The sequence below is a fragment of the Pseudorca crassidens genome, chromosome 13 (assembly GCF_039906515.1).
Source record: "Pseudorca crassidens isolate mPseCra1 chromosome 13, mPseCra1.hap1, whole genome shotgun sequence".
Classification (NCBI taxonomy): Eukaryota; Metazoa; Chordata; class Mammalia; order Artiodactyla; family Delphinidae; genus Pseudorca; species Pseudorca crassidens.
The window spans coordinates 41,173,816-41,199,673 of NC_090308.1; the positions used below are offsets into that span (position 1 = coordinate 41,173,816).

At 36.2% G+C, this 25,858-nt stretch overlaps 1 protein-coding gene across 6 annotated transcripts in view; it reads left to right on the forward strand.

The window, feature by feature from the left end:
* Positions 1–25,858, forward strand: part of FAM184A (family with sequence similarity 184 member A) — a 120,321-nt gene that overhangs the window by 72,871 nt on the left and 21,592 nt on the right. For 4 of the 6 annotated variants that reach the window (XR_010933747.1, XM_067702253.1, XM_067702250.1 and 1 more), the window contains exons 7-10: positions 3,463–3,624; positions 5,829–5,950; positions 6,415–6,565; positions 17,656–17,697. Coding sequence is in view for 5 of the 6 variants with exons in the window: in XM_067702253.1 (XP_067558354.1) it covers positions 3,463–3,624; positions 5,829–5,950; positions 6,415–6,565; positions 17,656–17,697 (477 nt within the window). In the remaining variant the exon portion in view is untranslated. The remainder of the gene's footprint in view (positions 1–3,462; positions 3,625–5,828; positions 5,951–6,414; positions 6,566–17,655; positions 17,698–25,858) is intronic. The other 2 variants (XM_067702251.1, XM_067702255.1) reach the window with 1 other exon arrangement.

Sequence of the window (25,858 nt, forward strand, 5' to 3'; positions counted from 1 at the left end):
AGAAGGTGATGTTGTATATATGGTGGGATTGGGAGGGAGTCCTATATTATGAGCTCCGTCCGGAAAACCAAACGATTAATTCCAACAAGTACTGCTCCCAATTAGACCAACTGAATGCAGCACTCGACGAAAAGCATCCAGAATTAGTCAACAGAAAATACATAATCTTCCATCAGGGTAACACGAGACCACGTGTTTGTTTGATGACCAGGCAAAAACTGTTACAGCTTGGCTGGGAAGTTCTGATTCATCTGCTGTATTCACCAGACGTTGTACCTTTGGATTTCCATTCATTTCGGTCTTTACAAAATTCTCTTAATAGAAAAAATTTCAATTCCTTGGAAGACTGTAAAAGTCACCTGGAACAGTTCTTTGCTCAAAAAGATTAAAAGGTTCAGGAAGATGGAATTATGAAGTTGCCTGAAAAATGGCAGAAGGTAGTGGAACAAAAGGGTGAATACATTGTTCAATAAAGTTCTTGGTGAAAATGAAAAATGTGTCTTTTATTTTTACTTAAAAGCTGAAGGCACTTTTTGGCCAACCCAATATGTATATAATGGAATATTACTCGGCCATAAAAAAGGATGAAATTTTGCCATTTGCAACAAGGGATGGCCACAGAGAGTATTGTGCTTAGTGAAGTAAGTCAGATAGAGAAAGACAAATACTCTTTATGTTAATGCTTATATGTGAAATCTAAAAAAGGAAAACAAACAAATGTATATAAGAAAACAGAAACAGACTCACAGATGTAGAGAACAAACTAGTGGTTACCAGTAGGGACAGGGAGTGGGGAGGGGTTAGATGGGGTATGGGATTAAGAGGTACACTCTACTATGTATAAAATAAGCTACAAGGATATATTGTACAGCATGGAGAAATATAGCCATTATTTTGTAATGACTTTAAAATGGAGTACGATCTATAAAAATATTGAATCACTATGCTGTGTACCTGAAACTAATATAATATTGGAAATCAACTATATGTCAATAAAATAAAAAATAAAAAAATTTTAAAATAAAATAAAATTTATAGGGCTTGATATGGTGAGTGTATAGAAAGTGACTCAGGTATCTAGCTTAGGTATTTGGACAGATAATAATGCCACTATTGGAAGATAGGAATCTGTACTTCCTGTAGAGGAAAAATACATTGGATGGCAAGACATCGAGTTGTTTGTCTATGCTGACTTTGTGGTGATTGTGAGACATCTAGGCTGGAACTAAGTAGAGTGTGCAGGCTTGGAGCTAAAGATCGGGCAGTTCTGGAAGCCATTTAAGTAGAAGAGCTTACCCAAGGAAGGGTAGCTAATGAGAAGATTGCTGGTAACAAGAAGTGCACCAATATTGAATTAACAGAGCCAGGAAAAGCGATTGAAAAGGAGAAATCAAAAGCATGAGAACAAGGATTAGTGGATATCAGAAAAGCATGAAAGCAGACACTTGCAAGAGGGTGGAAGTGTCAGTGTCAGACAGTGATTAGGATCAGACTGTGAGGCCTGAAAATGTTATGCAGCCAAGAGTTCTCTGAGGACTTACCTGTAATGTCAGTAGAATAGTAGGATAGAGGCCAGAGTTAATAGGTTTAATCTGAATCATAGTGGATGACAATGCTTTCTTAAGACTGTATGTAAATGGAAGAGAAGAGGAGAATGAAGTTAGATTCTTTCTTCAACCTTGTACCAAAAAAGTTCCAGGTGGGCTAAGCATTGAAATGTAATATTAAATCATGAATATAAATACAAATAAAATACAAAACTCAAGTGACAAAATACAAGGACAAAGAAGGCTTTTTGAAATACGATGGCAGTGTCATGAATTAAAAGCACAGAATATTTGTACAGGTATCAAAACACACCATAAGCAAAATTATGAGAGGAGAAACTGGGAGGGGTGGAATAGGTGATTGACAAATTGTGTCAGTATTGATTGGTACCTAATATTTGTATGTTGCTTTCTAGTTAAAGAACCTTTTCCCATATATCCTTGAACTTAATTATCATAGTAACTCTGTGAGGTAGGTATTTTTACTGCTGTTTTATACTGGCAGACCCAGAACTTGAAACTAGATTTTCTCCTAAATTCAGTCCTCTTTAACTCTGTTAACAGTCGCTTTTCTTCCATTCATTCATTCACTGCTGCAGAACACATTCTGCAAGCCAGACCAACACAAAAAGTAGAGAAGATACAAGTAATCTATGTAGACTAGGGAAATGTGACATAAATACAGTGACAGAGAAAATTTTACAGCATTGTAAATGAATATTATTTACAAATATGCTAGTTAATTTTCAAATTTAAGGAAAACTGATGTCTTCCTATGGGAACTTAAATTTCTAAAATGACTCAAAGTAGTTGAACAACCTGGCCAAACCAATTATAGCCATGAAAGAAACTAACTAGTCCAACATGTATCTAGAGAGGCACTAGACCCAGAGGATTTTAGTGGATGAATTATACTAAATTTTCAAAAAACAAGTAAATCTTAGCTATGAAAATATTTCAGAGCCCAGAAAAAAATGGAAGCTCCCAGCTCATTTTATGAGGTTGGCATGTCTTTAAAGATACTAACAAGATAAAATGCTACCATCACTGGAATTGTTCAGCATGTGCATATGTCTGCATGGAAAGGAGACAGGAAGTTGGGGGCAGGGGATTTCAGGTCAGAGAGGGGATTAGAGAAGGATTTTCAGTTTTCTTTGTGATGTCTGTATTTACAGTGAGAAATACTCAGGTATTATTTTTTAATTACCAGTTGTCATTTCTGTAGAGTTTTGATAAGCTTAGCTGTTTTATAAAAGTGAGATTTTTACTTCGTAATATTTTCTTAGATAATTGAAAGTATTTCATTTACTGATTTTATAATAGTTCTCATTACTTGAGGTCTGCTTAATCAACAAATTGTCTATTAGCTCCTAATTTCAAGAGTGTGTGAATTCAACTCTTAACAATTTCAAGACACACATTTTTTATGGAAACATAGAGATCACAACATATCCTAATTTAAGCTACATTTACCAGTTTATCAATATTGACCTAAATCTGTCACTTTTATAAATAGATGGAGAACAGGGCTCAAATGAAATATAAGTGATTCAATTTTAGAGAGCAGTTTAAAAAATATTTTTGTCTAAAAGATCCTTTTTCTCAATCTTGGGTATGATCTTTATCTTCAATTCTTTTTTATAGGTATTTGATTATATGATAGAACCAGGAATTCACAGGAGCTTGAGGTATCCATGTATTTACATGGTTGCCATGACAAAGGGAAATCATAAATATAGAGGTCTTTTCAAAAAACAACAAATGAAGACTATCATGGTTGAGTGCTTCTTCCAAATTCATCAAGAAAGATCCATCAGTAAAATTACATCTAAAGAAAAGACTTTAAGAAAACAAACGTGACTGTTTGCTAGTCCATTACACTGAGGTGTATTAAAAGTACTGTATTTACTTGCAGATTGGCCACCTCCAAGAAATGGTAAGCAAAAGTGAACAAGGTCTTGGCTCTGCAGAAGGACTCATTGCTAGTCTTCAGGACTCCCAGGAAAGACTTCAAAATGAGCTGGACTTGACTAAAGGCAGGCTGAAGGAGACCGAGGATGCTCTATTAAATGCTGAGGTAACGTCATTATCCTGTTATAATCTAAACATCAGCGAGGTAAAAATATAATTTACTTTGCTTAAAGTTTATTACAAATATCACATTTATATATAATTATTATTAGTTTCCTAGGACTGCCATAACAAAGTACTACAAACAAGGTGGCTTAAAACAACAGAAATTTATTCTCTCAGAGTTCTGAAGATTGAAAGTTCAAAATCAAGGTGTTATCAGGGCCATTCTCCCTTTTAAACCTCTAAGGGAGGATCCTTCCTTGTCTCTTCCAGCTCCTGGTAGCCCCAGGCATTCCTTGGCTTGTGGCAGCACAACTTCAATCTTTTCTCTGGTCTTTGCATGGCATTTTTCCTGCGTCCTCACATCTTCTTGTAAGGACACCAGTCATACTGGATTACGGGCTTACCCTATTTCAGCGTGGCCCCATCTTACCTAATTACATCTTCACTGACCCTGTTTCCAAATAGCATCACGTTCTGAGGAACTGGGGTGTTAGGACTTCTACATATCTTTTTGGAAACACAGTTCAATCCGTTTACAGTTAGTACGCACAGTTCTTTTACTGGTAAGAGTTGAACTCTCGTGCATAGCAACTAAGTGATTCTCTGTGACCTACAGATTTTGGAAAAGATTTGTCTTTCCTCTTCAGGGTCATGAAGCAGAGCAAATATTTAGACTGCATTAGAAGGTAGAGAAATGAACCATACAACTAGGGGGACAGTAGCTAGAGATTTATCACTTTTTCTTTCAGAGAGATGGTTTAAGGCGTGGGCTCTGAACTCAGATTGGTTGGGTGTGAATTCTGCCTCTGTCACTTAGTGTGTAACTTTGGGCAAGTTACTTTTTCTCAGTCTTAATTTCTTCATCCACACAATGCAGGAGAGGCGGGGGATGATGAGAATGCACGTCACACTGCTGTTGTCATAACTGACTGAGGTAAACCATTACAGCACCGTGCTTAGCAAGATAGTAAGCACTCAGTAAATGCTGCCTTCAAATTTTATTTTTTTAGCTTAGAATTGGATTCAGTTTCATTTCTTTAAGTTCCTTGCTCATATTTACATTGTTCTTCTATCAAATAGTAGAACATAATAAAAAACTTAAGCAAAACCTTATCAACTGTTCATTTTCTGTTCTGCTGGACAAATTTAATTGAGCAAATATAGGTGCTGCATCACAGTTTACCATAACTTTGAGTAAGCTTCTTAAGAGCGAGTGTTTTCTTCTTTTCCCACCCCAATAATGTCTAATAAAGTGCTTTGCATTCAGTAAAAGAAATACTCTTTGAGAAATTCTACTCCGTTCAACACTGTCTTTGGTGGAAAAAAATAATTCTTAGAGGCAGAGTACTTAGTGAAAATGACAGTTGGCTAAGATGGCTGAATTCAGGTTTCAGTACTTACTGCTTACTAGCCAGGTCAACAGTTTCAGCACTGACTTGCTACTTTCCCATCAATCTGGATATGCCCCTCAACAATGCTGCAATGTGCTACTGGCAAGTGGGTGATCCAGCAAGGGTCATTGTGTTAACAGAAGGATGGACCATCATCTCTTCCTTTTCCATTGTACCCTAAGAGCAGCTACACTGCTGGCAGGGATCGATGGTTGCCAGTGTTGTCCAAACAGGTCATATCCAGCCCCAGGCTCCAGAAAACCACTTGATTTATGCTACTCTACAGAGATTTCATATATATCATAATAACAGTAAACCCATGGACCACTGGTTTGAAGTTACAGGATGAAAATAGAAGCCTAAATTTCTCATGATTATTTTAATCACGTCAGTGAGATACAACGATAATGCTTAAGCTTTGTAGATAGCATACTTTTGATATGAATGGGAATGAATTTTAACAGTGTATCTGCCTAGGTAATGTGTGTACAGGTGAAGATAATTGAATTCTTAGATACCTATGATATGAAATATTTAGTTAAGATTATTCATTTAATGCTGACTTCAAACTATTAAAATAATTTGCAAACTTTTAAGCCTTAATAAAATATAGTTTGCACAAGGACATTTAAAATATTAAATGGGTACCATGATTTTATTGTCAGAAAATCTCAAGTAATTGTCATAGATAGCACTATCAATTATTGTGCTGTAGAATTTAAAAGTTATAATGCAAGCACTCTGTTATTTGAAATAAGCAACAGTGACTTTGCTTTTGAAGACTAGTCTTCATTGAAAAGTTTTTATTCTTCAGAGTGAGCTAGAACAAGAAAGGCAACAGCATGAAGAAACACTTGCTGCCATGAAAGAAGAGGAGAAACTGAGAGTGGACAAAATGGCCCATGACTTAGAGATAAAATGGACTGAAAACCTTAGGTACATTCTTTACTCAGTAATGTAATCTTACCTATACAGACGTGCAGAAAATGATTTTCTGTCATACGGCTTATATTGTCTCGTTGTTGAAGCTGTAGTAGCAGCATTTTTAATGAATTTTTCCCATGATTAATTGCAGAGAAATTGGAATTCTCTTTTTCTGCTTAAATATAGATTACTTTTTATTTCATTTCCTGGACTATAACATAGGAAGAGTACTCACCTGAAGTCAGAGGACTTATTGCTCTAGTACCTATTCTGCTGTTAATAATTTGATAAATAAATGATCTTGGATAAGTTACCAATTTACTTTATGGTCCTTAGCTATGAAATAATCACCTCTTATTCTGAATTGGCTTTTGAGGAGGATTAATTAAATGCTTAGAAAACCTGCAAGCAACTATACTGCAGTTATTGAGAGGAATAATTCTCTTCACAAATTAAGTGCATTTGTTCTATTTTAGACAAGAGTGTTCTAAGCTTCGCGAAGAGTTAAGGCTTCAACATGAAGAGGATAAAAAGTCAGCGATGTCTCAACTTTTGCAGTTGAAAGAGCGAGAGAAAAATGCAGCCAGGGACTCATGGCAGAAAAAAGTAGAAGATCTCTTAAACCAGGTAATTAATAGTCTGTAGATTATGGAGGTTCATTTTCCTTGACATTCTCTAGCTACAGAAATATAAAACATTGTATGTTAATTCACTGTATTTTGTCATTTTTCATAGGGCAAACTTAATTTTTTAAATGTATAAAATCAAGGAGACATGAACTTATGAAACCGTGTGCTAAATAATTATGTTACATCTGCAGTGCTAAATACTGAGAAGCACTTACAGTTTTTTGGTTTAATATTTGAAATGAATGCATTAAAGATTTTAAATGGAAAACTTCTATTTTTTGAAAGTATAACATCTTTTTCCAAGCCATTAGATATCATTTGGGCAGTGGAAGGTAAAATTTATTAGATGTTATTCTGATTTCCTAAACTTACCAGAAGTGAGTAATTTACTTTCTCACCAACAGGAAGTTGCCTCTTATGCTTTAAAATGACATAAATGAAAGGTGGTTTTCTAAATCTATCTTCTTATGTCAGGCTTGTTATTTCCAGAACATTTATAACTATAATTAAAAGAATTTGCACATTTTCACTCATTTACACAACTTCTAAATTTATGAATTCTTAACAGTCTCCTGCAAAGCCAGTAATTAAATAGGACTGACTGCATGAGTCACCACTTGATAAGCAAGTGCAGAACTTGGACAAGAAGCAGCTCAGCAATTTAGTGCCAGAAATCCACTATTATCTTTCTATTGTGATCATGATGGATTTCAAAATAAACAGGGCAAGCCTTTTGTTAGATTATTTATTACATAGGTACATACGTGCAGTGTCCTTCAAGAGTACTTTGAGCCTGCCAATTTGTGACTGGTATTTCATAATAACTTATAATGTTACTCTGGAAAGGGAGTATACCTACATGAATATTTATGAGCTTTTGTGAATAAATAAATCTGAAACCTTTGAAACAAAAATAGGAAAACAACAACTCTCATTAGAAGTTGGTCAGCATGTTAGCGTTGCTTATTAGTTACCTTCTGTATACTTACATTACATTTCTACTTCGGGATCTAGGACAAGTTTTACTGGGTAGAGTGGTACTACTCCTCTATGATGTTCTGTACTTTGGAAGATTTAATTTTATCATATAATTCAACTACATGATAAAAATGGAAAACATCCTTAAAAGTCCTCCTTGTTTTTCAATCAGGAAGTATTGACATAGACATTTTCTGGCTAGATTTGGCAATGTAAAGAGGGCCCACCACTTCTCCCACCTGTTTTCTATCAAATTATTTTATTCATTATTCATTTACTCTTCCTTATATTAAATTGTCAGATTTCATCCATGCTTCTCTGATATTCTTTTCTTGTCTTGTCTTTTTTTTTTTTTTTTTTTTTGATACCTAGTCTACATTGTTCATTCCCGAGAGGACATAATGCTTTGCATCTTGTTCGAGGTCTGTGCATCATAAAATACTTTATTACATGTGGCTCCAATTTTTACTAGCTTGATAGAAATAATTTTTTAATCAGTTTTCAAAGCAGATTAACCATAAATATCAAGATAACCAAGAATTAATTGCCTCCAAAGGTAAAACTGTTCTGTGCTGCTTCAGGCCATCAGGCCATTTCCAAAATTACAGTATCTTCCTTTCTCGCCACTTCTAAAATATGTAGGCCACACACATTACCGTAGATAAGCTGGAAAATAGCTGTTGCATCCAGGATTGTCTACCTGAGGAAAGTTAAGAAAACAACTAAACAAAGGATTTCACGTTAAAGTGAAAGTGGGTATTATGTTAGAGGTTTCACTCTTTGTAGACGTATGAGATGACAACGGTTCTAGCAAGCCAGCAATTTTTTAATGGAACTTTGTTTTGGAAAGAAGACCCTTCCTGGCCCTTTGGATCTTGTTCTCTTGATTCTTTCTGATAGTTTCCTAGAGGCTGTGCTCTGACACCTGCTCCACCACTTTCCACTTGCCTGACTCCTACTCAGCCCAGCTCCTCAAACCTTCCACCCCCGACCCTGAGCGCTACAGCCACTCCACTCTATTCACCCAGCACAGCCTGCACCCCTCCGCACTTAGGGAAAACAGACGTGGCTTGGGGTTTGTGACATTAAGGAAGTAAGAGGAGAGAATAGAATGGGAAACAGCCAGGGCCTAGACAGAAGCGTATGTTATGAAAGGTATGAGAAGATCTGCATTTTCATGTATTTTAATTATTTCTGAGTGAACTGAACACAAGTCTAACTTCTGTGCCTTAGTATATCATCCTACTTAGAGCAAAGAAGAATTTGTCTTTCACATGAATTTAAACTCTTGAGAGTTAAATTTGATTTAAACTAACCCTCATAGCCTACATATCAGAAAAATGGGCATAGAAAAGCATAAGAATTTCACTTTTCTTTAATCAGATGTTTTTTACTTTATGAAAAGTTCCAAAAGCTATTATTTTCATTCTGTGCTCCAATCAGAGCCTTTTTTTTTTTTTTTTTTTTTTTTTGCTGTACGCGGGCCTCTTACTGCTGTGGCCTCTCCCGCTGCAGAGCACAGGCTCTGGACGCGCAGGCTCAGCAGCCATGGCTCACGGGCCCAGCCGCTCCGCGGCATGTGGTATCTTCCCGGACCGGGGCACGAACCCGTGTCCCCTGCATCGGCAGGCGGACCAATCAGAGCCTAATTTTATATCTTTTAGTTTTCTTTTAATAGTTCATTGTGTTCTTTTTTTCTATTCAATGATTACACTTTAGTGCAAAACTAATTATGCTTCCTGGGCTGATCAGAGCGTACATTTGAATTCCTTGAAAGTAAAAGAACTACATTGTTATTTTTCAACTCAGTCTAAAGCAAAGCGATTATATAGATTCCCCTGTGATCGTATTTTCTATTTGTGATCCTAAACTGTCATCATTTATTTCTTTATTTCACCTTTTTCAAGGCAGATTTAATTTTGGAACCAGTATGACTTCATATTCTAATGGCCTCATTCAGAGCAGTGGACTGAGAAATTTGAGAGACACACGGATCATTCAGGCATAAAATTATGGAATTTTGTAGTTCATGTGTGACTTTCCATTTTGAACTTTGCGGCCCCAAGGTCATTTAGCTGGTTTTAGTGATGTATATGACACAATTCTTACTCTCCACATATTTACAGTGTAATAGGGGAAAGATTTGTATACAGATACCTACAGTAAAAGTCACTGTGTAGTAAGTGACTTTATAAGTGGTCTGGACAGTTCGTACTGTAGGAGCAATGGTGCAGCAGCTCTACCAGCTCACCAAGCTTGTCATGCACATACCTTCTCAGCTTCATATTCAGGGTCATCACGGCGGTGGCTTGCAGTCATCCATGGTGGGAGTGTTTACATCACAGATACAGCACATGCTACAGCTGAGGGCTTTGTTTTTCAGAGAGCTGTTAAACATTTACCAACATACTGCTGGGTAGGAGAAAAGAGTAGAGAAGGAGTAGTATAACCAGTGCGATTGGGAAAGAGTTCATTGAGGAGGTCAGCTTTAGTGTGACTCTTGAATAAGGTGAAGGATGAACACAAATATTTTTATTCATTTACCAAACATTTAAGTGAATATACTCTTATTTCCCAGGCATTGTGAGAAATACAGAAAAATAAGAGGACAGTTGGGGAGAGAGATCATTGTGAAAAACTTTGACTTCTAGGCTTGGGAGTTCAAAGTTCACGCAATAAGCTGTGAGATTCTATCAAAGGTTTGTGGACAGAGGAATAACATGCTGAAATTTTTATGTTAGACAGCTTAATATGGCTGTGATGTTGAAGTGAGGATGAAATGGAGACATCTCGATATAAATCCCTAAGTTGAAGTGTCTGAAGCAGACCTCTTGAGTGCGTGCCATGCACCCCTCTGCCATGCCAGCCCAAGGCAGCCCGCCCCTCCTTAGACCCCTGCCGTTCCTCACTGCTCAGCCTCCTCTTTCACACCAAACAGCCAGCCTGTCAGCACTTCCTGCTCTCTACCTTCAGAGTAAGTAAGTGCGGATCTGCCCGTGTCTCACCACTTCCTGCACTACCAGCCCAGGCCAAGCCATTTGCAGTTCTCTTCTGCACTGCACCTGGAACCTACATTTGGTCTCCCTGCTTCTCCTCTTACCTACCTACAAATTGCTTTCCAGCCGGCCAAAGTGGTGCTCTTAAAATTTTACGTTGGGGCTTCCCTGGTGGCGCAGTGGTTGGGAGTCCGCCTGCCGATGCAGGGGACACGGGTTCGTGCCCCGGTCTGGGAAGATCCCACATGCCGCGGAGCGGCTGGGCCCGTGAGCCATGGCCGCTGAGCCTGCGCGTTCGGAGCCTGTGCTCCGCAACGGGAGAGGCCACAACAGTGAGAGGCCCGCGTACCGCAAAAAAAAAAAAAAAAAAAAATTAAGTTGGATGAAGTTATTCTTCTGCTTCAAATCCACCAGTGGCTTCGCGTCACGTTTAGAACACACTCCACGCTCTTATCATGGCCTGCAGTAGCCTCGTGATTCGGACCTTGTGATTTGGCCTCTGGCTGCATTGCCAGTGTCATCTTCTGCCACTTTCTCCCTTCCTTTTTTACAGTCATACTGGACTACTTGGAGTTTCTGGACCACACACACCAAGCTTAATCCATCTCAGGGCCTCTGCATCTGCCAGTCCCTCCAAACGGAATCCTCTTTCCCCAGATCTACATGGCTTGTTCCTCAATTTGTTCAATTCTCTGCTCAGATCTTAACTCCTCAAAAAGATCTTCCTTGACCACTTTAAATAGCACCCGCTGTCACTCTCTGTCTTCTTATTCTGCTTTGTGTTTCTTCAGAACATTTGTTACCACATAGCATCATATTGATTCCCTTCCCTATTAGAATGCAGTTCCATGAGAGCTGGATCTTTATCTGTACTGTTCACTGCTGCATCCCCGGCAGTTTAAACTGTGCCTGGCATGTAGTAAGCCCTCAGTAGTTGCTGAATAAGGAAAAACGGAGGCACGGCATCCAAAGAGGAAGTTGTCACATATATGAAGTACAAATAATTCTACCCAAATAGCACCTGAGTTAAGTTTATTTCACTGAGAATTACCAGAGAAACTGTAAAGGAACAAATCATGTAATTTGATGGAATACTTTGGTAAAGGAGAAGGAAATGTTAAAACTGACCTAGGATTTGAAACCAGGATAACGAAAAGAAGACCATCGTCTGAGACAGGGAGGTCACGACAAACCACTTCACTGAAGGGGGCTGAGGTGGTGAGTGTGGTTTTAGACGCATTGATTCTACAATCCCAGGGTATTTTGGCATTTGTCACACTCAGTAGGAAAGAACAATGACATGAATAAGAAACAGAGCATTAAAATCAATGCTCTTGATCAAGAGTGACTGAAAAGCCAGTTTCTTAAGGCTGTTGCAGACCGCTTTCTGGTTTCTAGACTAGTGCTGTCTAAAATGGTAGTGACAGGCCACCTATGACTGTGCAGCACTTGAAATGAACTTCATCCAATTTCAGATGTCAGTGTAAAATTTATACTGGGTTTCAAAATTTTAGTATAAAAAGAGAATATGGAATGTCTCACTAGTACTTTTTATATAATTTCATGTTGAGATGCTAGTGTTTGGGATATATTGGGTTACATATATGCCTAAAAATGATTTTACTTTCTTTTTAATATGGCTACTAAAAAGTTAAAATTACATATGTGGCTTTGAATTATAATTCTATTAGCACTGGACTAGACTATTTAGAACGCAAAATTTTGAGTAAATTTGGCACTATAAGCTCAGGACTCATTCTGCTGGCTCTCTCTCTTAACTCTTTAAGAAGTTTTATGTTAGGAAGAAAGGAATTCTCTCTCTTTAGAAATCATATTTCTGTCTATTGAAAAAAGATTATATTTTCATCAGTTTTATGCCCAGTTTAAATGAGTAACAGTACTATCTTTTAATGGAAGAAGAGCTGCAAGCAGATTCTGAGGTAGAAGGAATAGAAAAGGACTTGGAATAATCATCTCTTCTCAGCTAATTCGAACCATGACCTTGACAGAAGCCCTAAGCAGTGCCAGGAGATCAGTGAAGCTGACCCTGAAGGTTCAGAATCCTCTCCCAAGAAATTAGGAGGGCAGGAACTATGTAAAAGAAGCATCAGAGATCCAGCCTGAACCCTGGGAAAAGAGAGAACTTGGGTAAGGAAGAGGGAAGTTAAAGGAAGAAGAAGCAGGAAGACGAAGGGAAATACCATGGAGAAAAGAGAAAAGCCAGCTAGAACAGAGAGTGGGAATAGCAGGCATGGCTCAGTTTTGCTTTCTCAGAAAATGTGGAATGGAATTAAGGTCTACCAAAAACCAACCAACATCCATTATACGTCATTCTTCCTACTTCAGTTCCTGGATTCAAAGTTAATTTGCAATGTTTTCCTTAGTAAATATGGAAGTTTAAAATTTTTCTTCAGTCAAAAAAATTAATGACATTCTTACTTCAACTATGTTATATCCTCTTTTATCAGACCTATGTTATTTTTCTGCTTTTTTTCTTCTAAAATAAATAGTACTAAATTGCTTTCTGAATTAATTTGCAAATCTAAAAATATTTAATTTTCTTTTCCCTGCCCAAAACTCCCTTTTGCAAATTTAAGTCTATCCAGTTTTTATATTGACATCTTTAGGAGAAGAGAGTGAAGAGATGAAACTATGATATCTATACCTAACTTTAAAAGAGATGTTAAAATACTGGGTAGTTTTAATGTGTACTGAGTGTGTGTGTGTGTGTGTGTGTGTGTGTGTGTGTGTGTGTGTGTATCTGTTCTGCAAAATACTATAGTAGGACTGTGATGAAATGCAGAACAGTTTGTGCCTTCAGGGGTACTAGGGCCCAGAACACACCTGAGAAACACTTAAGAACTTCTAGGTGGCATTGTAGTAATAAATCAATGTAATCTATCTCTATTTCCTATGGCAAGATACTAAAAAGAATTAAAATATTTTGGATATGAAGGCGTTTAATGGATGTATGATTATAAAGTTATTTAAAGACGTAGTCTCTGAGAAGTGTTAAGATTACCTAACATATTAGCTTTTCTTTACCTTAATTTCATTTAAAAGCCAGTTATTACTAATTTAGTTAAAACATTAAACAGCTGTTCATGACTTTTTCTTCTATTTTTTGCTTCAGGAGAATTATTAAAGTTGTGATTCCTACTTCTAATCTTAGGTTTATTGGTTGCTTTTCTCTAGATATTAGTATATTTGAAATTAATATTAGAAGAAGCTTTACATAATTTAAGAAATTACAGTATTGTATATTAAATATTTAATTTTGGAACATTTTATTAAGATCTAACATATTTTACTTGAATTGCAACATAAGATTAGTGTAGATATTGCTTCAAGGAATTTAGAAATTTAACAAATGACATTTCTTTTGTTAGTAATGAAAATTTTATTCTATATATTGGCATTTGATGACATTTTGACATATGTCAAAAATTCAGTGCTTCTGATATGCCATGCACTGTGGCAGACCAGTGATGGGGTTGTAATGATCTCTGCCTTCTCATTGCTTATAATCTAGAAAAGAAGGCAAATAGAAATAACAGTGTGACACATTAATTCATTACAACCATGGGACACAAGTGTATGTACCATGAGGACCTACCATAGTCTGGGAACTTGGGGAAGCCTTCTCTGAGTGGGGGATCCTTTACCTGAGACCTGAAAGAGAAGCAATAGTCAGGCCAAGAGGGGAAGGAGAACAGCAGTCTGGGGAGAGGGGGAAGTACGTGCCGAGGCCCTCAGCCTGCCCCCAAATACCTTTGTTCTGGGGAATAGAGAGCTAGGAAGGGGGTAGAGGTAGGCAGGGTCGGATCTTGTTTGCCTTGTTGAGACTTTAAAGGGCAATGAGGAGCTACTGAAAGGTTTTAATCAGGAGCGTGATGCATTCAAATATTGAAATTTCAAAACTCTGACTGCAGTATGGAGAACAAAATAGAGCAGGGCAAGATAGGTGCCATTCAGTGTATGTTGCTTCCCTCTTGGCAGTCCATTCAGATTAATATTTTCTGAACAAATATTTACTATACTCATTAGTTCATTTCTCTGAAGGGCTACATTTCTAAGTCTTACATTCTGTTGGCTTTTGTCAACAGGATTTATGCAAGATATACATAATTTTTCTAAATAATTTCTTTTTCGTTATCTAGAAGTTTCTCATTACTGCTTATGTTACTGTGGGGAAGGGGAAAAGGTAGAGAGTAGTAAGAACTAACTCAATAATAAAAGTCCATGTCATTCATTTAGTTTTTTAGTAAACGTTTATTGACCACTTACTCTTTGCCAGGTACCAAGTCTGGCATTTTGGATACAAAATATGAACAAGGCAGTGTCCTCTAAAAGCTTGTAATTCAGTGGATTTCAATAGGATTTTCAATAGCAAACTACAAACATGTAAAAAACCTTGTGCTATTTTCTAAATGAATAAACTGAGGTTTAAAACAATGAGATTGCTCCTAAGAGCATAGTTTCTTAGGTACAAAGCTGTAAATTTCTAATTAAGTGCAGCAATTTTTAGTTATTTTCAGTTTTCTTCCTCACTTAGCTGAAAGTCTTATTATATTCGTCCTTCAAGACTAGAAATGCTGAAACACATTAGTAAGCCTTCTATGCTGAAGTATCCAAGTGCTCTCAATGAGCTGAAGAGGACCTCTTGAGGCCCTTTTCACTCATCTCAAAAACTAACAAGTAGCTTAAGATGCTTTAAAACAAATTGACTATTATATAGGGCATTGATTTTTATTAGCACGGATCTTGCTTATATAGAATATTGCCAAATAATATTTTTGCATACAGATTTTTAGTACATCCGATATTCTTTCAAGCAAACATTTACTTGGGGGATCTCATCCAGTTTTGTGGTTTAAACACCATCTGTATGTCAGTGACTTCCAAAGTTAAATCTCCAGCCTTGATATCGTCACCTAAATTCAGTCACTTGGTTGTCTAATAGGCATCTCAGGCTTAGCATGTCTGACTCAAAAGTATTGATTCTCAGTCTCCATCCCATCATCTTTGCTTCTTGGCACTGCTTTTTGCTCAAAGGATGAGGAGTCATCCTTGCTTTCCCTCTTTCCTTTATCTCATGTAAATGTCAATCCTGTTTATTCCACCTCCCAGCGCCACCTGCTTCCACCTGCCTTAGAAAACACTAGTCCAAGACACTATATAACAGCCTTCTATCTAGCCTCCCCAATTTCACTTTTTCCCACAAACTTGAAGTAATCTTTTATGATGTAAATCGGATCATGCCATTTTAAATGTCACGTTTTTCAAAAGATCTTTTCTTACCATCAACCCAGTATCACCTCTAGTTGTTTCCTGTCACATCAACCTTTTTTTGTCATAATATTTACCATGAACTTTTTCTTATTTTTTGTGTATGTTTGTTTTACTATCTTATTCAGTTCTCTATATCACTCTGTACTTCCTGGAATATAATAGTACTCTAATAAAAAATTTTTAAACAAAAGAATAAATCTTACTTCATTTATGTATTCATCAATAAGGGTACTGTGACCCAGCACCACTGTTGTGCCTTTTCTAATTGCTGTTGCCAGGTCTATGGTGTAAGTCACCCCAGGGCACAGCTTAGTGACCATGCCTTTGGTTTAGATATTTCCATGGCCTGCCAACAGTATGTTGACAGAGTTAGTGACCATATGAGTTTAGATTCCAAATGTTCAAATATACTCTCAAATAAAATCTAAAATCTAGAATTCCTACAGAAGAACCTCTGATCTTTCATATTGGTCTAATTTATCAGTTAGTTCAGGAATCCTAAATAACATATATATTTTTGTCTGATGATACCTTAAAGAGTGAAAAAATCGACTTCATAAGTAAATGCCATACATTTTACGTTAACTTCTAATGCCAGAACATCAATTCAGAGAAATACAAAGAGGTAAAAAAAAAAAAAACTATAACTAAAAATCCCTCAGATTTTCATAAGTTTTGTGAAGTCTGGAGAAGTTGTGTCTCAGTATATAAAGCATATTATGAGTATGAGAAAGCATAAAGAAAAAAAATAAAATTAACAAACTAATTTATTTAAAAGTATGAGCATTTAAGAAGTTATGGTGTAATCAAATAGAAAGTTAATCATTTTTCTCAACTTATTTTTTCAACTCTGTGAACTATATCCTAAACTATATTTTGTATTAGTCTTAATTTATTGGTAAAAAATTGTTTACCAAATAAAAGCTAGCTTTAGTTTATGACACACCAAGGGATATTCACATTATGAGGAAAAAAAGAAAATTATGTTTTGTCTGAAAATTTGATTAGTGTCCAAAGTAAAAACCATTTTATAGGAACTTTTCTAGTTATATTAATAATATAAATTTAAAATACTATTTTGTATCCTTGGAAGGCACAAAAGTGAGGCAATTGAAAATGAAATCACATTTTCCCCACATTTGGGGGAGGGAGAGTGTGTGTTTTTCCAATGGTTTGTCACTCAGAATTCCAGTGAACTTCTTAAAAATGAACCTAGATCATACATAATTTTACCAAATATATCCTAGAGAATAGGGTTGAAAAGATATGAAGGCATCTCTTCTTCCTTTCCCCTGAGTATAAAACCTGATTATTATCAAATCTTTACATTTTCAATGATTATCCATATTTATTTCTGGCCCCCAAATTATGTAGTCAATCAAGTTAGTGTTTCAGTTCTCATCTGCTCATTTCTCATAAGAGAAATCCTTCTAAAACCTACGCCAATGCTGAGTGGAATGCTTTGAAGCATTATATTGCAGATTTCTGGGAGGCATTTAGAACAGTAATATTCCTTCTAGGTGCTTCAGTAACCATTATCTTTTAAACTGACCTCTGGTTTACTTGTACTAGCCTTTGGTCTCTTGCATAGGTAAGTCTGCCAGCCCACAAGCATCAGACAGTGTTCTAAGGGACTATAAATAATTTAGACTCTATGCTGTAAATTTCTTTTTGTCTGATTTCTTTTTCAGAACTGTTTTCAACTTATTTTTTTCTTGAGCATATTGTAATTAATGTTCTGTATGTTACTCTCCCTTTTTATTCTTCTTTCACTTAGTTGATTTCTGAATGTTTCCCTTTATTCCTGTGATCTTTTTCATAGAGGCACTCTCTGGGTGAAGCTTTGCATAAATCTATCAACAATGTAAGTGAGCGGCACTTACAATTTGTACATAAGGGCATGTTGCACTTTTGGTTTTGCATAAACATCATCACCGCTTTAAGGCTTTAACTTATGATTTTAAAAAATACACTTTTTGGCATTCGGTAAGATATGTTTTGTATATGGGTTACAAAAGCTTCTAACTTCCAGGCATGCATCTGTGTGTGTGCATACATCTACCACATTGTATTGATAAGCATGTATTTTATTTTAAAGCCAAGCAAGATTTTACCTCTCACACGTAAACTTCATTATTTTAATGTTTACTTTGAAAGATATAGTAATATTTTTGAAAAACTATTAAGTTGTTGCCTCTCATAAAAATGGAAATAAATGTATTTCTTCTTTTGTTAAACTAGTTTATTTTTTGAAAAAGTAGCATCAATTGACTTCTTAGATAGAGCGTTAGATAGTTGTGCAGGTTCATAGATTTAGAACATATTTTACATTTTAAAATTACTAAAAGATTTAAAGCAAATGGAGTAAATCCCTTTCCTAAGAATTGGCAAAGCTATTCTTCTACTTATGTACACTAAAATGTGCAGAAATTAAGCTTCAAAGTTATATTCCATTTAAACACATTAAAATTTTTTTTCTTTACACGTGAAGAGAGAAAATGAGATTTATTTTCACATCAAACCCGTACCCAACTTGTTTTTTTAAAATAAGTTAACAGAGAGCTAAGTAAGCATCTTTGAATATTTTTCTTGCTATCCTAGGGCAGAGGTCAGCCAGCCTCTTCTGCCAAGGGCCAGACGGTAAATATTTCTGGCTCTGTGGGTCATGCAGCTTCTGTGGCAGCTACGGGATTCTGCTACTGTGTGAAAGCAGCCACAGGCAATATGTGAATGAATCCGTTAATCTACAGAAACAGACTGTAATGTGCCAATTCCTGACCTAGAGGAACCAGGTCTTGAGTCTAGAGATAGCCTGTGAAATTTTGATAACTTCAAAACTTATGTTCTCATACCTTTCTAATTTCTTTCTACTATGCAAGAAAAATTTTATCTACTCTTTAGATTCAACTTTACTGTCTATGTAAAAATTAGAAATACATGAATACATTTAAAGCCAGCTTCTTTAATATATTTTAAAGTAAGCAATATTTATCTCAATGTTGGTGAAATAAGGCTACATTTAGAAATTTTTTTAAACAGTCACATAGAACATAGTAAGAATTTGGGCATGATTGCTATATTAATCCAGACTTTTTGACATATGTGCTAATTGGGATAGAAATACAAACCCAAATAAGATATGAGTATTGTCAAAAATTAGTTGAATTGTAATTCAGAATACTTGCAACGACATAGTCACTTCTTCCTAAATAGTTATAAATGAAAAGGTGTTCATTAAAATAAAAACCACCTCACTGAAGTTGAATCTATTAGTAATTGAAATGAGAATGCGTTGACTCATCTCCTACAAAATAAGTAAAAGGGGTTTGTAACACACTGACATCCCCATTCATTAATTCTCTTTTGTAACATCGTAGTCATCGAGGATGAACTCATCACTCAATCATCAACCGAACAAGATGTGACCTTGTCAGTGTCATTCAGCAGGGTGAGATCTACCCACCCGCTCCACACACCGTCCTCAGCCAGCCTTCCATGGAAGAAGTTTCCCACTATATGCTGTCTTGTTCTAAAAAAACAAGTGATTGTTGATTCCTCTGTTCTTTATAAAAGCTTTATAATTTTTTTCAACTAAGAATGAGAGGATAATTAGAAACATATTCCAGAAATATCTTGAGGACATTAATTAGGCATTACTGTGGTTCTTAATCAACTCAGTTTATAGGTCTTAGAAAATACCAAAAAAATTATGAACAATTCAGAATTTTTCAGGATGGTCATAATTCCAGAAGCTTAAGTTTACTTTTCTTAGCTAGACTCTCCAAAAATAGCAAATTAGAGGTTAAAAAAGGAAAAAGCATAGAAAGAATTAAAATATTCAGACACCTTCAAACATTTTACATGAGCATTTATGTAAGTTGTTGACGTAGTAAATTAGCCTTACTGTCCTCTACTAAGCCTGTGGTAGCAGTTTTTAATATTGCTTCATATATTTGAAAGTATTGCACTGAATATTAATATCACGTGGTTTAGACTTTCTAGTAATTTGTGTTGGCCTTTCTTGTCAAAATTAATAAGTGTTCTGGCTCAACACAACTCCATACCTATAACTTACTGAAAAGCGAAATTATATTTACACATCCTATTTTTCAAATTGCTTTTTCTTACAAATTTTCTTGTTTTCACAAAAATGAATGAACCCTCTCACACAAAACCTCTACCCTAAAAAGCAAATCATTTTTGAAAAATCATGATTTATGGAACAGCCTTCTTCAAAAACACACAGAAGCACAAGATAAACAGTTCGCCAATATCTTGATAAATTGATCAAAACTACAGGAAGAAAAAACCATAGGTAATACTACTTGAGGAGAATATTTTGTTTTCCTCCTTGATCTCATAAAATGAACGGAGAACAGAGGACAAGTAAAAGGCCAGGGCTTCAGAGACTTCTCTAGACATTGCTTTAAGATTATCATTAGAGAACCAGCCAGAGTCTTTCATTTTATGAATTCTGGGGCAGTGGTTCTTGACTGTGGCTGTGCGTTAAAGTCATCTATGAAACTAAAAGAGAGTTATGTGCAGCTTTCTGATAGACTCATATGTGTGTGCATTTAGACCATTTGTGGTTTTTTGGGGGGGGGGTGGTTTGGTGCAGTGTTTATAATAGCAAAACCAGATGAGATGATCTGAATTTCCATCAGTAAGAATTAAAGTAATTATAGTGTATTTATACTTTGGAATGATGTCTATTAGGATACATTTGGCTATAAGCAGCAGAATACCCAGGTGACAGTGGCTCAAGCTGTCAAGATAATTAAGTGCTCAGGTACTTTCTGTACTTCTGCTTTGCCATGCTCAATGTGTTAACTTTTGGACCTCAAGTTTGTCATGTCATAGTTGCAACATGGCTGCTACAGCTCTAGCTGTCATGTTCTTGAACAACTGTGCTAATGCAAGAGACTCTCCTTAAGCATTTTTTACTTTTATCAGGAAATAAAGTCTTTCCCCTCCCCCCCCCCAAGTTCCCCACATACTTCCTTTGAGCTTATTAACTAAAACAGAGTGATATGGCCTTAGAGTTAGATTACCGTGACTTTCTTATCCCAGTCACAATTCACTCCTTGGTGCTGGGAGAGGGGCGTACCACCTTGAAGATAGGGATTTCCATTTAGTCCGTGAACAAACTCAAGAGTTCAGCTAACTGGGAAGAAAGGAAAAGGGGGAGATGGGCACTTGGGGAGGCAAGAAACAGTGCCTGCCATTCGCATTATATGTAGTCATTGGAAAGAATGGGGCATGCCTACATGTCATGGGTTATGTACCCTAGAAGTGTCACCGTGCAAGGAAAAACAAACCTCTAAAACCAAACTTGTTGGCCTCCCTAATGGAGAAATCATTGACCGTCACTGAGTAAATCCATGAGTATACGCATCTTGAAGGGAGCTACATAGACTTGAGTGTTTGAAAAGCCACTCCATCACATAGCAACACCTGCAGGTCTGGACACCCTCCCTCATGGTTTCACAAATGAAGTAGTGTTTCTTTCTCTGTGTAAGACATAGGGAATGTCTGTCCCAATCAGCAGCCCCATGGGTCTCTGTTCCAGCTACCTTGGACATTAAGCACTGGTCTCTTGAGGTGTGCCCTGGGGACCCCAAGTAACTTGTGTGTGTAAGACATAGCCAATATTTTGTCACGTCATGGCAGCTGTACTCTCTACATGGTGGAAAGCATCCACCCGTTTACACACAATGTAGTAAAAAAAAAAAAAAAAAAAAAAGCAAAACAGGAAATTATATCAAAAGAGAAATAAGTCGTAAGAGTCTGGGGAGATAACAAAGTGGTAAAACTGGTTACCCTTAGGGATTGGAATTTGGCAAGGAAAAGGGAAGGAAGGAGACTTTCACTTTCATTTTATAAACTACTTTATTTAAAAAAATTATTTTTCACAATGAACACTTATTACTTTGTTAGTTAGGAATAAAAATATATTAGGTAGCCTGGGCTCAATTCCAGACCTATTTAATCAGAATATCCAGGGATCAGGGCCTGGGCAAGTACATTTATTAACATCTACAGAGATAATTCTGATATACAGCCAGGTTTGAGAACCACAGATTACATTTACTATCTCAAGAAATGCTTTGTTTCGAGGATAAACTATTTGTATACTTTCTGTATTCTTTCATTTCTGTAATAAGAGTGATTTTTTTTAAAGGGGGGAAAAAACCCAACAGTGCATGAGAAATGTAGGATGTACATAATTAATGACATATCTCATGTTGACATCCTATCATATCCAGTACCTCAGATTTGATGTTTCAGTTTCTATTTTGAGGGATTTCTGCAGGCACCGTTGTAGAGGTACAGAATCTTTGTGAAACTGCCTTGTAGGAAGTAGGTAAAGCTTTCCCTTCTTCAGAAAAATGTATGCACATGTTTTTAGTTTTGTCTTTTTGAAATTTTTACAACACTTTATTTTCAAAAAGATAGTATTTTAAATGGTAGAGATCAGAAGGTAGCAATCACTATCAGCAAAGTTTGGCTTTTAAAATTGTTTGAAAGTATCTGGTACCTCCTTGATCAGTAGAATATATTATATAATTCATATCTAAACTGCTGTGGTTAGAATTTTTTAATTAGGATTAAAGTTTTTACTGAAATAAATATTCTCTTTGGTTTATTTAAGATCAGCAAAATAAAAAGCCTTAAGATTTAAAATTATAACAAATGTGTAGAAACTAGTACCATATGCTTCATAATTTGAAAATATAATTTGAAGTAACTACTTCTTCTCATTTATTCAACACGTGCCTTTTTATAATACTAATAAAAGTATTGATCAAGGTTACCAAAAGTATTTAATGCAAAATCTACCGTTCTCTTTTATTTTGAATTAATGAAATTTTATATTATTTGTATTTCCGTAAAGTAGACTAAACTCTGCTGTTTTAAGTTATAGCTATAAAACATTAGTTCATTTTACGTTGCTTTGCTCATTTCTGTCTTTAAAGTGCCATGTAATTTTCATGCTGAATAAAGGCTGACAATAGGATGCAATCTACTAATTTATTAATTTGTAAAAAGAACAAAATAAGTAAGTTTTGATGCTGCATTGCATGATAAAGGCTTCCTGCTTTTATAATTCATGTTACTGTCTTGAGCATGAATCCAAAGATTTTTAGATAGCCTTAATATTATTTTGGTGTGCTTTCAAAATTAAGAATATAAAATATATAAACTAAGTATACTTGAACACTAAATTGCATGATAATGTCTTTTTGCATATACTTTATGTTTTCTTGAGTATAGATAATAAAGATTAATCATATATCCTAAAATGAAAAATATTACTTTGGAGTTCTTTCAAGGTAAAGTATATTATGATATAAAATATTTAAGTGTATTTTATTTAAGCTTGAGAGGTTGGAAAGTGTGCTTAGATTTTAAATGTATAACTGTTATATTACTGTGGTACTTCATAATATGTTATAATTCTTGATAAATTTCATCCTTAAATGGTTCAAGTGTGAGTCAAATTATAGTCAAATTAACATGTGGGAGCTCTTTTTGACACAGTGAACTTTTGAAGTAGGTATTTCAGAAAATAAGCTACACTGCTGTGAACTGATTGGCTTCTTATTAACCTGAGTGCACACTTCATTGGAGGACAGAATCCAGGGCCACTGCTAGCCCATATAGTGCCTGTGTACACATCAGAAAATCATGCCCGTTTTCTTTGAGTGGAGACAGATGCGTACCAGGCCAGATGGCCTGGTGAGCAGTTCATTCACTGGGTAGATTAGTCCTCACGTGGCCAGTGGCCAGATAACAGCTTTGACAATATGAGTCATTATTCTACATGTAACAGTAGTCTTTTCCTAATGTTCTCATATGTGTTCTAACAAGTTGTCACCAGAGACAAGGTAGTCATGTGGGTCCCTGTGCTGGGTCTGGGACTAGGGTTGAGCTTGGGAAGAGAGTGGCTAGGTGCCTTCTCTATTTCAAGAACCACCTAGCTGGGAAGAAAATGGCTCTGTCACTTTACACATCAGGGTTCACAAACATTTTTATTGTCTTTTACCCTTTTATGATTTGTTTTTTCTTTCTGGATTGTGTTTAATATTCATTTCAGCCTGATTTTCTTTGCATAAAATGGTAAGAAATCACATAGTATAATTTGTTTTGGTCCTCCTTCTCCACAAATAAGGCTTAGCTGTTGCTTTCTCCTGCAGTTTTCACACTTGCAGGGTTTATTTGAGCTGTAAATCAGGAGTGCCACTGCCATTTAGAGGTGTAGGGAGTTGCATTGCCTGGGGTCAGAGTGTTGCAGTTCACCAGTGACTCCAAACGTATGAAATAACCTCTGAAATCTTAGGCTTATGTAGAAATTAATAAGTAGAATTCATATAACTTTCAATAGGTAAACTTACTTCTTTGAAAATACGTTAAAACAGACTGAACAGGGCTTCCCTGGTGGCGCAGTGGTTGAGAGTCCGCCTGCCGATGCAGGGGACACAGGTTCGTGCCCCAGTCCGGGAAGATGCCACATGCCGCGGAGCGGCTGGGCCCGTGAGCCATGGCCGCTGAGCCTGCGCATCCGGAGCCTGTGCTCCGCAATGGGAGAGGCCACAACAGTGAGAGGCCCACATACCGCAAAAAAAACCCAAAAAAAAACAGATTGAACATATGTCAGTTGTATCATTTCTCACCGGTGCTTGAGCCTTTACACAAAGGCACGTGCTAACCTTTACAACTAATCCTGATGTATAACTTTGCTCAAAACCCTTCCAGACAGCTGTTATCCACCCTAAGCTCACTAAAGTCTGTAACTGTTTCCAGCCGCTGACCTCTGACCTCTCCTGTCTTCCAGTTCCTTCTTTCTTTTCTTTCTTATTTTGCATCTCTGGTGATTCTCCACCCTTTATCTTTCTTTCCCAGGTACCTTCCTTGGTGAGACATGTGAGGCAGATTATATCTGCCTTCCATCAATCGAAAGAAAGTCTTTTCTCATTTACAAAAACTCACTTTAAAGTTCTCTCTTTCCATTAGCTTTCTTGGCCACAGAAACGGTTTTACTTGTGTATAAACACAGTATCTTAAGTTATTTAATGGAACACATTTGACACCTTTTTATCCGGTTCCCTTAAGTTCCCCTTAGCCTCAGACATCTAGAATATGATTGAGTTATCTAGTTTCAAGTTTATAGTTTCCTGTATATTAGAAGAGAAATAAATCAAATAAAAATTTGGTTTCAACAAATGTGTAAATGAACACACACACACACACACACAGATGCATGTATTTTGTGCTTTTAGTCTTTAAAATGGACTTAAATTTAAGTATTTTAAAACACATAGAAGCGATGTGGACATATTAAGGGTGATTTGTCTGTTTTCAAAAGGAGGGACAAATCAGTTTTCCATAGTGAATGAAAAGCACCTGTCATTATTAGAAGGCTGTAACTGGAGGATTGTGAGGGGTTTGTGATTTTTAAAAAGCTTGAAAGTTTGAAATCCTTTGAATTAAATCAAAATTCAAAAATAAAAACCTTTTTTAATATAAGAATTGTAAATTATAAACTAATAAATCTTTTAAAGTGTAGTTTTTTAATCCTCAAATAATCTTAGCTAGCTTTCATTGAGCACTTACTACGTTGCAGGGGCCATTCTGAGTGAACTGTGTGTAGTAACACTCTCCCCTCTGACACAGCCTGGTGAGGTATTGACAGTGACAAGTGGCAGAGCTACAATTTTAACTCAGAGCCCACAGTCCTAACTACTCAACTTTGCTGCCTCAAAAATAAGCAGTTTAACTTCTCATACTAGATAGTGTGATTCCGTAAAGTGACCATAACCTAGTAAATACGTTAGCATCTTTGTTTTTGTTTCACATCATGAATTTTTGTTGCAGTGCAGCACAGGTATTTGTTGTATTTTTAAAATGTGGGCTGCAGTGTTCTTTAGAGAGTCTACAAGCTTAATACCACTAAAACAGTCTATTTTTAGGATAATCACTGAAAACAATAAAAGTGGTAATACCTAAAGATTAGTTATCTGTGA